The following is a 12500-nucleotide window of genomic DNA, read 5'->3' as shown; positions in this document are numbered from 1 at the left end:
CTATACCATTTATCACAATACTTAATACCACTCTACCAATACCATCTCTCCCTCCTGTCACCCCCGCCAGAGCCGCCCACTGCCCCTTCTGGCGTGACGGTCAGCGAGGTCACCAGCAGGTCAGCGGTGGTGTCATGGACTCTGCCCCAGCCCGCCGCGGTCACCATACAGTATAAGGGTATGAGGGGTCGTTCTGAGTGTAAGGATAAGGATGGGTTGTTTTGAGTATGAAGGTAAGGGTAGGTGTATGCTATGTAATCTTATGTTATGCTATGCTATGCTATGTTTAACGTGTTGAGTAAGTACTATGTTTGCCGCCCCATGCTGCAGGGGTGAAGGAGGAGTCCTGGTCTGGCCACAGTCGCAATGTGAGTGTAGGGCAGTGGACGGCATCCCACGTACTGACAGGCCTGGCCCCACACCACACCTATATGGTCAGACTAATGGCACACAACGACCTCGGAGTATCACAGCCATCACCCACACGGATCTTCACCACCACAGAGGAAGGTGACGCCATCTTTTGACATCCCTTCCCATTCAGACAGTATACAGTTCCAGAGCGTATTCATTTTTAGTCATTTTCTTTTCCTCTAACTCACTCAGTCATCACCTACGCGGATCTTCACCACCACAGAGGAGAGGATCATTTGACTTATCCCTTCCCATTCAGACACCACAATTCCAGGCCGCAGTCATTTTCATTGTCATTTTTTTCCATTAACTCTCTCACAGTCATCACCCACACGCACCTTCGTTGCCACCAAAGGGAAAATTAGTGCAGGATTTTACTATACCCATTTTACTCTGACTTGGCCTAAAAATCACCATCTCTCCATCTCGATTGCTGAGTTGCAACAATTGAGTAACATTAAAAACAGGCTGCTAGTCACGAAGAAGCGCTATAGAAAGGATGTAGAGCTGCAGTACTGTCTTTTCCTGCCACTGAGCTACATGGAATGGTCCAAAGAATGACGAAAATCTGGGCCAAGTTAATGTAATAGGGGTATATTATCTTTTTTTATTCGTATACAGTGGAAGCGGTTCATTCGTCTTGTATTTATTTATTTATTCTGTCTATCTATCTCTTGTCAGACGCCTTAATCCCGTAAGGGGTGGCCACAAACAAATCGCCTCCATGTCGCCCTGTTCCCCGCCATTCCACTGCCCTTCTCCCAGCTCACACCCCCTTTCTCATATACTTCTCCACTCCATCCCTCCATCTCATCCTCGGCCTCCCCCTCCCTCTACCCCCTCCAGCTCACTCACATACACTCTCCTCTTTAGTCTTTCACTCTCCATCCTCTATCTATTCACCTACTTATCGTCTGGAAACCCTCTCACAGCCATCACCCATACGCATCTTCACCACGACCTAGGCAGCTTAGAATTTCACTCACTGTTCCTATGTTAGCAGTATGTAGTGGCAATCCGTACCCTAGGGTTTGTTCTGATTGCCTAGAAACACGTAATCCCTCCTTCTTACCCCCCCTGGGCCAGAGGATGTCCTTCTTACTTTTTCTTGCCATTTCCTGACGAGTTTATTCAGCGTGGGATAGATTATTGGAATCGCATGGGCTCGAGGAAGGCTTGATTAAAAAAAAAAACCTTCAGTATGACAGCCCTTTCTAAAATTAAAAAAAAAAAATCGTAAGGCACCTACATGGGAAGTTATAAAGGACTGCACATGGATTTAAGAGGTTAATATATATAACAATGACCTGGGCGTCTCAAAGTCATCACCCGCACGCATCTTAACACTAACAAGGAGAGCTGGTGCAGGGTTTTACTCTCTCGTTACTCTGAGTACTGTGTAGTGGTGTGGCGCCTGTTTACCTGGAAGCCCTCTTGCAGACCTCATCCACCTGCATCGTAACACCACCGAGGAAGGTTAGCATCACTGCAAAATTGGACCGTCACTGTGCCGCAGTAGGAATAATAAGAACAGTCATTCATTCATTCATTCGTCATCCATTCCTGTGTTGCCTCATGAGAAGCCTAGGAGCCTGGGGCTAGGCAAGTTGGCCCTGACATTTAAGTGAGAGTGACCAGCCTCACTCATCCCTGAGTGGCATTACGTGATCAATAAACCCCAACCTCCCCTTGGATATAAACCCGCACAAGCTCAATCCGACTGGAGCGCCTTAATTACCCACTAAACTACCAGGCGCCATAAGAACAAGAATTGGAATACAAGGCTTTTTGACCAAGAAAGCTATACAGTATTTACAGTACATAGTCTGACACAGTGTCCTGGCTTACAATTTGAGCTAAGCATTTTATTGTCACAGCAAATTACCAACCACTTTACCAACCCAGAATACCAACACTAGGGTAGGAATGAGGTGTGATAGGACTTTGATAAGGCATTAGGTTAGGACTGGAAGGCTATCATGTCTAGACAAGATAAGGGTGCGCTGATACTCGCTTGCAGTAGAAATCGTTACCAGAATCAAAGGAATCACTCTGTACACTACTGGGAAAACTTAAGCCCGTATTCGCGTAGGTTAAATTCCCTAACACCTTTTCCTAAGCGATTTATTTTGTTTATTACACCTTACTGTCCTCTTCTGAGTTACATAAATCCTTCCAGTATCACCATACCCTGCATAAAGAACGTAAAAAATGGGATTGAAGCAGTCTTATCCAAAAATAAATCGCTAAGGGGGAGGCATTAGGGAGCTTCCTTAACCAATGAGAATACGTGCCTTAGACTTTGCTTAATAGGTCGCTTGTTGTGTGAAACTGCGGCAAATTAATTACACTTTCATTTTTCTCATATTTCGAAAACACAGAAGCCGATGGTGCCTTGGTGAACACGTCCACCTCGCGAGTAGGAATATCAAACGAGTCCTGTGTTTAATTATCTTGCCTGTCAGACTGGCGGACAATATTTGCTTCTCTCTTGGGCCCGGCTTAGTTTATTCAAGTATACAGATAAGGGTGTAAGAGCAACTTGGAGTATTCCCGATTGTGTTCTGGGATAGATTGGGACTAAATTATGAACTGATTGCCTCTCTTGCCCTCTTCACTAATCCGTTTCATTGCTAATTCTTGCCGCCACCAGTCCGTTGTATTCAGCTTAGGATAATCTTTTCGCATCTCGGATTAGAGTAAAATTTTCATCTACTCCTCGACTTGCGTAGATTGAGCAAAATCAGCTGACTGTGCTCTGAAGCGTGGGATGCAGGCTAATGACGTCTAAGAATCACGGGTGTTCTGTAAACAACTGTCAGAATTTAATGGCTTGTCGACACATTTGCCTTCACTGTTTTACTAATAAGGCCGAAAGTCACATTCTGCCTCTACTCAAATGTGTTTCTTCTTCTTCCAGCACCTTCAGGGGCGCCTCGGGACGTTCGTGTGGCTGCGGGGGGTCCTCACTCCCTGCTGGTGACCTGGAGCGCCCTTGACCCCCTCCTCACCCACGGCACCCTGAGAGGCTACACCATCGCAGTCAGGCGCCAGAACCTCCAGGGACACATTATATACATCACCAGGCCAGTCACAGGTGTGCCACACACATTATATACATCACCAGGCCAGTCACAGGTGTGCCACACACATTATATACATCACCAGGCCAGTCACAGGTCTGCCACACACATTATATACATCACCAGGCCAGTCACAGGTCTGCCACACACATTATATACATCACCAGGCCAGTCACAGGTCTGCCACACACATTATATACATCACCAGGCCAGTCACAGGTCTGCCACACACATTATATACATCACCAGGCCAGTCACAGGTCTGCCACACACATTATATACATCACCAGGACAGTCACAGGTCTGTCACATTACATGTGTCACTGCATATATATGCAGTTCTTCAAAATATAACGAGGGGAACTGCAATTACGAGCAAAATAAATCATCATTACCATCATGTTCATCATCTGACCTCTTTGACCCTCGTTAGGATGGGGTAGGGTGGAGTTCATAAAACAAGGAAAGAGAAAGTAGGAAAAAGTACCAACAAAATGTCCAGCGAAAAGGACAGCTAATCATTCATACGCCGTTCACGCCCCTCGGATCCTGGCTCTACCTTGCAGATCTATAGTAATTATTAAAATATATTTATTCATTTATATATTTGTTTGTGGAGGAGGGGTACATTTTACTTCATAGATGTGTTTCACCTCACCTATCAGGTACCTAATAAATGTTACCGAAAGATACTTATTGTAGGAATCAGAGAATGTAACTGCTTTCAGAATCCGTAAATGCGTTGAAAAACCATCACCATCATCATCATGGTCTCTCTCTCCCACATAAGAATGGGGGTGAGGTAGGATACGGGTAATAAAGACAGAGGAGGGTAGAGCAGTATTATGAGAGCAATAAACCCCACCCTCGGATGGACCACGTCTAGTTGGAGAGCCATAACCCACTAGACCACCAGGTGTCCATTTGGTTATATGGTTACCACCCAGCAAAGAAAATGGCTTCTTGGGCTACAAAAAATCATTTAGCTTGCCATTCAGGATAGATTCACCTGATGGTAACTCTACACTGAGTGAGTGGATGGTAAGGTGTCCACATCTGCCAGATGATGAAAACAGTCGTTGTAGTAGTCAAAGTAGCAGTTGTAAGAGTTGTAGTAGCAATAGTAAAAGCAGTTGCTGGAGCGTACAGAACAGTAGTAGTAGTAGTAGTAGTAATAGTAGTAGTAGTTGTAGAAGTAGTAGTAGCAGTAGTAGTAGTAGTGTTGTTACTATTATTATTATTATTATTATCATCATCATCATCATCCGGACCTCCTTACCCACCCAAGGGCAGGGTGTGGTTTAGCAATGTCCATACAGCAAAAACTTGCCCGATCCAAATAGGCCACACTTCCATTACAATCATCATTCAAGCCCCCGGAATCCTGGCTCCACCGGATACGCAAAAAAAAAAAAAAAAAAAAAAAAAAAATCACATTCTGCAGCTTCACCCAAGCGTATCCGATTGAGTCAATCCGGAAGCTGCCATGCTCACAAAGGGTGCATTATTATTATTATTATTATTATTATTATTATTACAGTGTTATTATTATTATTATTGTTATTATTATCATTAGTAGTAGTAGTAGTAGTAGTACTAGCAGTAGTAGTAGTACACAAGTTCTAAAACGGTCCCTGCTGCCCAGAACCAGGTGGCGTTGAGCAGTACGAGGTGAGAGGCCTGACACCCGCCACGCTGTACGAGGTGGCAGTGCGAGCCTTCACCAGGGCGGGACCAGGCCCACTGTCCTCACCAAGGATAGTCGACTCCACCAGCCATGACGGTGAGTGGCATCCCAAGGTACACTCCAGATTACAACTACTGTACACCTGGCCACGTCTCATCCTTCCACACCTGCCCACACTTAGAGTTACTCGTATAGTCACAAACAAGTGCTGAGCGGCAACAGTCCCAGACGTATTCTTCGTATTTTAAAACCAGTGGGAACAATTAGGGGTCTTGCCAAGTTTCCTTTTTTCAGTTTTGGCTACACACACACACACACACACACACACACACACACACACACACACACACACACACATGAGTGCGCGCGCGCGACCAGAACTATAGTATATTAGATGCTGGAGTCAGAGCCTGGGGGTGGAGACAGGCGTGGAAGGGGGTGAGCTGTGTCCGAGTATATATCAATTTTGGAATGGATTGGAGACCACTTTCAAAATCGCTACTTTTTAAGATTCTAAGCAGTACTGTAGATTTCATTGGGGACTTCGTCGCACCTCTTCCTGACCAATTTATGTTGTATATTACTCCTTGATCTAATCCTCTGTGCTATCTATATCGTTTTAATATAGGTATTGTTTGCAATACTGATATTCAAAAGGATCCTGAAATGCAATGAGGAATATAAATCGCCCAAGAAGTGGTCATGAAACCTCCTATTGTAGTCACAACAACCTCTATACTTTTCGAGCAGGAAGTGATAATTATAACTAAAAAATTAACTAAATAACTAAATAAAAAAATGAACTGATTCGAATGTTCAAGTCTCTGGGCTGTATTCTATGTAGCACTTGCTTAGCGATTTATCTGGCATATTACACTTAGCGTTCCCTTGCATACTATATATGAGTAGTTTTAATATAGACATACTGTAGCAACAACATGCAAGGGAATACTGAGGCGTGATATGCAGAATAAAGCGCTAAAGAAATGGTGATACGAATTCCCAGAGCCACTTAGAATAGCTCACTCTAACCAAAGACACCTTACCTCCTCTATTCTGGTTCCACTTAAGGATGAGGTTGGAGAGCGACCGAACACTTAATCCTATAACTTGGCCAAGATGTTCGTCCTTGTACAGCTTATTTCACGTAGTTCTGTGGCAGAAATAGTTTTACCGCTCTTCACACTTTCCATGGCACTTCTTTGTGACTGATATAAAAATCCAGTGTCCATCTTTTCTTACAACTCAGCATTCAAGTTGGAGGGATGGCAATTTTGGGCCAAGATAGAGCAAAAGGAGTGTAGTTTTTCAGGCCAAACTGCACAAAATACTGAAGAGAAACCTGGACACCTGAATGTTAAAGCCTGTCACTCTTAGCATTTTGTACAAGGAGGGAGAAATAATATTTTGTACAAAGAAGAGAGAGCATTGTATTTTATGCCAGCTTACGAGGGCCTTGGTTTAGCTCATGGACACTCACTACAGGTAAAGGGCAAGAGAGCTGTTAGGACGAGTACCATGGAATCCGTAGAGCTCCAGGCCCGCCCTCCAGTCAGGCTTACTATACTCGGCATTCTTTTAGTTATGATTTTTTCTTAATGCAAGGAAGAAGGGAACCAAAAGCCAGAACCCGTAAGAGTGTTCCCTTCACAAATAAAAACAAATTAACAGGGAGCCAGATTCAACGTCCGTTCATTTCGAGATGCAAACAATCAACTGTGGAAATTAGAGAGATTGGCTAGAAATCCCCATTTACCTACTAATATACATTATTTACCTCCTTGACGTTCTTAGTAATGTCAATACTCTTTTTTACTATACTTGACCTAAAATTGCCATCTTTCCATCCTGAATTCAAAGTTCTAATAGAACTAGATTGTCATGTTAGTCACGAAGAAGTGTAATGGGAAGGGTGTAGAGCCTTAGCAGTGTCTTTTATTAACACTATATTATTGTTAGTCACGAAGAAGACTTATGTGAAGGATGCAGAGCCATAGCAGTGTCTTTCATTAACACTAAATTATTATGTTAGTCACGAAGAAGTGTTATGGGAAGGGTGTAAAGCCGTAGCAATGTCTTTTTATGCCACTGAACCCATACGTGTTCCCTACTTGTCAACAAGTAGGTTGGTGGAGGGTTAGTGCCTCTCCCCGTAAAACAACTAATTCAGAGTCAAACGGCCACCATTGACGGAATTATGGCTTCTGGCTATAGATAGAGAGATAGACAGAGAAATAAGTTAAGGAGGAGAATCTGGATCAAGTTAATGTGAAAGAACTGTAGCAAAAATCGTAATTGGATTTAAGATGGAAATGGAAAATATTGTAATGTTTCCCCGGTTCTTCAGCCCCGTCGTGTCCACCTGCCGGAGTGTCGTGCCGCGGGTCTGGGCGTGGTGGGGTGCGGGTGTGGTGGTCGCCCCCGCCCACCACCTGCGCCCACGCTGCGGTGGCCGGATATACCATCACAGCCACGCCCACCTCCTACGCCCACGCCCATGCCAGCAGTAAGTGGTGGGCTTTCTGTCTGCCTGTCCGTTTCTTTCTTTGTCTGCCTGTCTGTCTGCCTGTCTATCTATCTATCTATTTGTCTTTCTTTCTGTCTGTCAGTATGTATGCATGTATATACACTACTTATAACTATCTAGGTATCTATCTATTTCTTTTTATCTATATCTGTCTATATGTCTGTCCATCTGTCTGTCTATACATCTATCTATCTGTATATATCTATATCTATCTGTCTATCTATCCATTTATTTTTTATCTATCTATCTATCCATTTATTTATGTATTTATCTATCTAGCTATCTGTAGTCAGACGCCTTTATCCCGAAGGGGGTGGCCACAAGCAAGGCCCCTACATGTCATCTTGTCCTCAGTCATCAGGCTGCCTTCCCTCCAGCTCACACCATCGTCACTCGTACACGTCTCCACTCAAACCCTCCATCTCGTCCTTGGCCTCCATCCCCCCCCCCCGTCTCTGTCTGTCTCTCTCTCTCTCTCTCTCTCTCTCTCTCTCTCCCCATCACTCTGTATTTATTTATCAAACTAATCATTAATCTGTGTCTGTCTGTCCATTTATCTGTGTATATTAGCCTGTCTGTCTATCTGGCTATCTCTCTATCTATCCATCTACACACACACACACACACACACACACACACACACACAAGATAACCCCAGCCCTAACACAACACACACACACACTGAGAACCATAGGGCATCCCACCACCCCTGCCCTAACTACACACACACACACACACACACACACACACACACACACACACAAGATAACCCCAGCCCTAACACAACACACACACACACACACACACACACAGACACACACACACACACACAAGAAAACCCCAGCCCTAACACATCACACACACACACTGAGAACCATAGGGCATCCCACCACCCCTGCCCTAACCACACACACACACACACACACACACACACACACATAGTAAGTAAGTAGGTAAGTAAGTATTTATTGGCCACAATATCCAGTTACACATACAACATTTCAAGCAACAATAAACCTTAACATGATAAACAGCACATCAGATATTAGCAAACAATTATGGTCCACAAAACAAGCGAAGTATTAAAGGGTTGATCAGTGCATCTATATAGCCTTAATGAAAGATGGAAATCATTACACTTCTGATTAGTAACTTAACTACAATTTGACCAATCACCTTTTTTACGGAAAAAAAAAAATCCCAATGATATATCATGGTTAGAATAAGAGCATACAAAATGAATTAAATACACTTTAAATAACATAGGTTATGATAAACATTATAGTACACACTAGCCAAAACAGGAAAGGACCTTATACACTATCTCCTCAACTGAGCATCGTCACCAATGATTTGACTCCAGGAAGTAAAGTTATATCTTGTACGTATGTGCTGAGTCAGTGGACACACCTCCAGTACATGCAACTCTGTTTGCACAGCACCACATGGACAGAGCCGCTCTGCTACCGGGAGACGTCCCCGTCCACGCCGATTCCAACGGTCCGTCTCAATAGCCAGATTGTGACTGATTACCCGCAGCCGACTAAATGCCATTCTGTGTACCTCACTAGTTTTACCACGACATTTATAGATCTCGTGAACTGTTAAGGTAGGGTTCAACACATTATAAATTAGCCTTCTAGAAGATGTAGAGTTAGAAATTGATTGCTTTAAAGATTCAATGCCGACTTTAACATCATCAACAGAATTATTAATTAAACTCTTAATGTGTTTACTTGTTGGTGTGTTAGCCGCCATGGTCAGCCTGACGGCGTGCACCCACGGGTCATCAGGCATACCGCGCCTCTCCCCCACAGTCGCTGGAAAAGCTTCCTCTGCCTTGCTAGTACTAAAGATTTCAGTGGCGGGCACCCGAGTTCCACGTAACAAACGTCCGTGCACGCCGTCATACGAGCTCCCAGCAGCTGTTTAATACCCCAGTTATACAATTTTTCCATTGGCCTCAAGTTCCCATTGAACCAGGACTCACAGCCATATAGGAAGGTTGACATTAAGGCTGCTTCAAACATTTTCTTTTTAACATAAAATGGTATGTCTATATTCTTTTCCAAAAATGACACAAATTTCAGAATGTGGCACATTTTTGCTTGTGCGTGGGCGGTAATGGCGGACGACAGGGTCCCGTCGCTTGTGAACAGACTGCCCAGATACACATACCTGTCACACCACTGCACGACCATATCACCAACGCAGAATGGCTCACGATCGCCCACTGACGCATGGATTGCAAAGAACTTGGTCTTAATGTTATTCACAACCATGCCATTATTTACACAGAACTGATTCAGAAATGTAAGTTTATGTTCCGTCCCGCGTCGCGTTGTCGAGAGAAGAACAGTATCGTTCATAAGGACAAGGAGATGAAGCCACTGTAAAAAACCATCTGGCCCACAATTGGACTTTATCAACTTAATCATGCTGTTTACAAAAATGATAAACAATAAACAAGATGTTGGGGACCCCTGTCTGACGCCGATCCTGGATGTTACAATGGCTGTCCCAATAATGCTCAAAGTAACCCCGTATATCGCCACCAGCGCCGCTAACGTTCGCGACCCGCACCCCAACTCACCTAACATGCGAAACAATTTGGCGCGAGGGACGGGGTCGTATGCCACTGTAAAATCGACAAAGCAAACAAATAACTTATGCTTTCTCCTGTGGGCCAAATCAATTAACAGTCTAAGTGCCACCACATGTTCAATGCAGCCCCGGCCCTCCTGACTCCCTGCCTGCTCCCGATACGGAACAAACCACATACTTAACCGAGTTGATAGCACCATGTCATACAGCTTTGCCAAACAATTTATTATATTTATACAACGGTAATTCTTGGGTAATGATCTGTTTCTTAAATATCGTGACCATACCAGGATGTGGGATAAGAGCCAGAGGAAAAGACTGCATTAAACAACGCTAATATAAAGTGTATCCACTGGTCTGGTAAAAACTTTATAATTCCTGGTCTTATCCCATCAGGCCCACACGCTTTATCTTGCTTTAATCTATGTATTTCTCTCACAACCGCATCAAATTCTAAGTCATCATCAAGAACTGGTTTGGTTACATTTGTATTAAACTCAGTAGGTACAATAGGTTCAGCATCATGTGGGTTATATACCTCCTCAAAAAAGGCTTTGAAATCCTCATCTGTGGGTTTTTTATTACCGTCGGAATCATCACTATCATCTCTATACTCCCCACGCCAGTCTATAGCTTTCCACATACGCCTGTCATCCATATCATTTAAGAGTCTCTCCCACCTGCTCACTGTGACATCCTCTGACACAGTCACCTGAGCACACCGACTGGCACTAGCACACCTGTACAAAATATCGGCCATTTGGCTCACATTAGTATCAATGTCAGGATCAAACTGGGGAATATCGAATCGAGAAAGGTCCCCAATAAAGTTTTCGATGTGAACATCACAAAACTTTATAGGACGTTTTAACCGAGATTTCTTCTTCTTACAACTTCAATACAAAACTGCATGATCACCAAGCGAACCCGCCCGCACACCAAGGCACACCCTATCCACCACAGGGGGGGACAGAGCAACCGCTATGGGGGCGTGATCCGATGGAATATCAAGACCATTATTCACAGTGAAACTTTGAATGCAATTTAAAATTTGGGTAGAAGCAATACACACATCTACTTCAGAAATCCATTCATTATGTTTCCTATACGTCAGATTGCTCTTATAATGTTTTTCACCATATTTCAAGTTATTTACCACCACTAAATTTTGTTCTACACATACAGTAGTCATAGTATTTGCATTCTCATTAGGCAAATTAATTTGATCAGGAATCTCAGGGTAGGTGAAATAATCAGATCCAGGGACAAGTAAATTCACTATAATACTTTGAACACCAGTACCAAAACGTGTGTTCAAGTCTCCCATTCATAGAACATTACAATTTTCCTCTTTTCCACATATGATTTTCTCTTGTATATAACTGAAACTGTTAGGATTAAAGTACTGCGAATCTGTAGGGGGTATATACACAAACCCCAAGAGCACAGTGCTCAATAGGGACTATCTGAGCCAAACTTGGTCTTTCATTTTACAGTCTACACCCATCACAGATGACTGTAAACAACGCTTTACCAGTACCACTGTGCCCCTCTATGTCCGTCTGACCTCACAGTGTCTCTATAACAAACATAGCCAGGTAGAGAGATACGATCACTAGTTTTCACTTCATTCAACCCTATCACATCGTAATTCATTAACAGTGCCAGTACAGTACATTGGGCTTTTCTAACTTTGTACGAACCCCATTGATGTTCCACGACATGATTGCAACATGTCTTCTTTCTGGTTCACCTAGAAAGGAGCCGGCCGCCAGCTGTCGATGACCACCTCATCGCGATAAAGTTTCCTCTCCTTTGTGTCCAGCCTGATCGTGCAGCCGACGTTCTCTGGTTTAGTCCTCTCTGCCGCCTCAACATCCCGCAGACGCTTCCATTCGTTCCGTACAGAAGGATGTACGTCTTTCTTCACAAACACACGGTCAGACGGCGCGCCAGTCTCCTTTAGCCTCCTGGTCTTCCCAAGAATTTTATCCCGCACCTGCTTCGAAGCCAAGGTCACCAGGATGGGCCTCTTACGTCCCCCTGGTTCACCTCGTCCCAACCTCCGACAGGACTCGATGTTCAGGGGTTCGCCCAGTTCACTCCAGATCTTGCTAAGTTTCCCCTCGTCCGTCGTTTCTCCAGCTAAGCTCTCGCCCTCATCAGGGACACCCAGGACGACCAG

The 12500-nt window shown here is 44.0% G+C and overlaps 1 protein-coding gene across 1 annotated transcript in view; it reads left to right on the top strand.

Annotated features, from left to right (window-relative positions):
* The window catches only part of LOC145413012 (cell adhesion molecule Dscam2-like), a 27507-nt gene extending 16771 nt beyond the window's left edge, over nucleotides 1–10736 (top strand). Inside the window, exons 13-19 of the mRNA XM_080282834.1 lie at nucleotides 71–178; nucleotides 331–510; nucleotides 3335–3504; nucleotides 4200–4230; nucleotides 5143–5280; nucleotides 7532–7697; nucleotides 10712–10736. Of these exons, the coding sequence (XP_080138960.1) occupies nucleotides 71–178; nucleotides 331–510; nucleotides 3335–3504; nucleotides 4200–4230; nucleotides 5143–5280; nucleotides 7532–7697; nucleotides 10712–10736 (818 nt within the window). The remainder of the gene's footprint in view (nucleotides 1–70; nucleotides 179–330; nucleotides 511–3334; nucleotides 3505–4199; nucleotides 4231–5142; nucleotides 5281–7531; nucleotides 7698–10711) is intronic.
* The last annotated feature ends 1764 nt before the right edge of the window (nucleotides 10737–12500 follow it).

The sequence above is a fragment of the Coenobita brevimanus genome, chromosome 12 (genome assembly GCF_032717465.1).
Source record: "Coenobita brevimanus isolate Jiangsu-jjx chromosome 12, ASM3271746v2, whole genome shotgun sequence".
Taxonomy (NCBI): Eukaryota; Metazoa; Arthropoda; class Malacostraca; order Decapoda; family Coenobitidae; genus Coenobita; species Coenobita brevimanus.
This window is presented reverse-complemented; position numbering and strand designations above follow the sequence as displayed.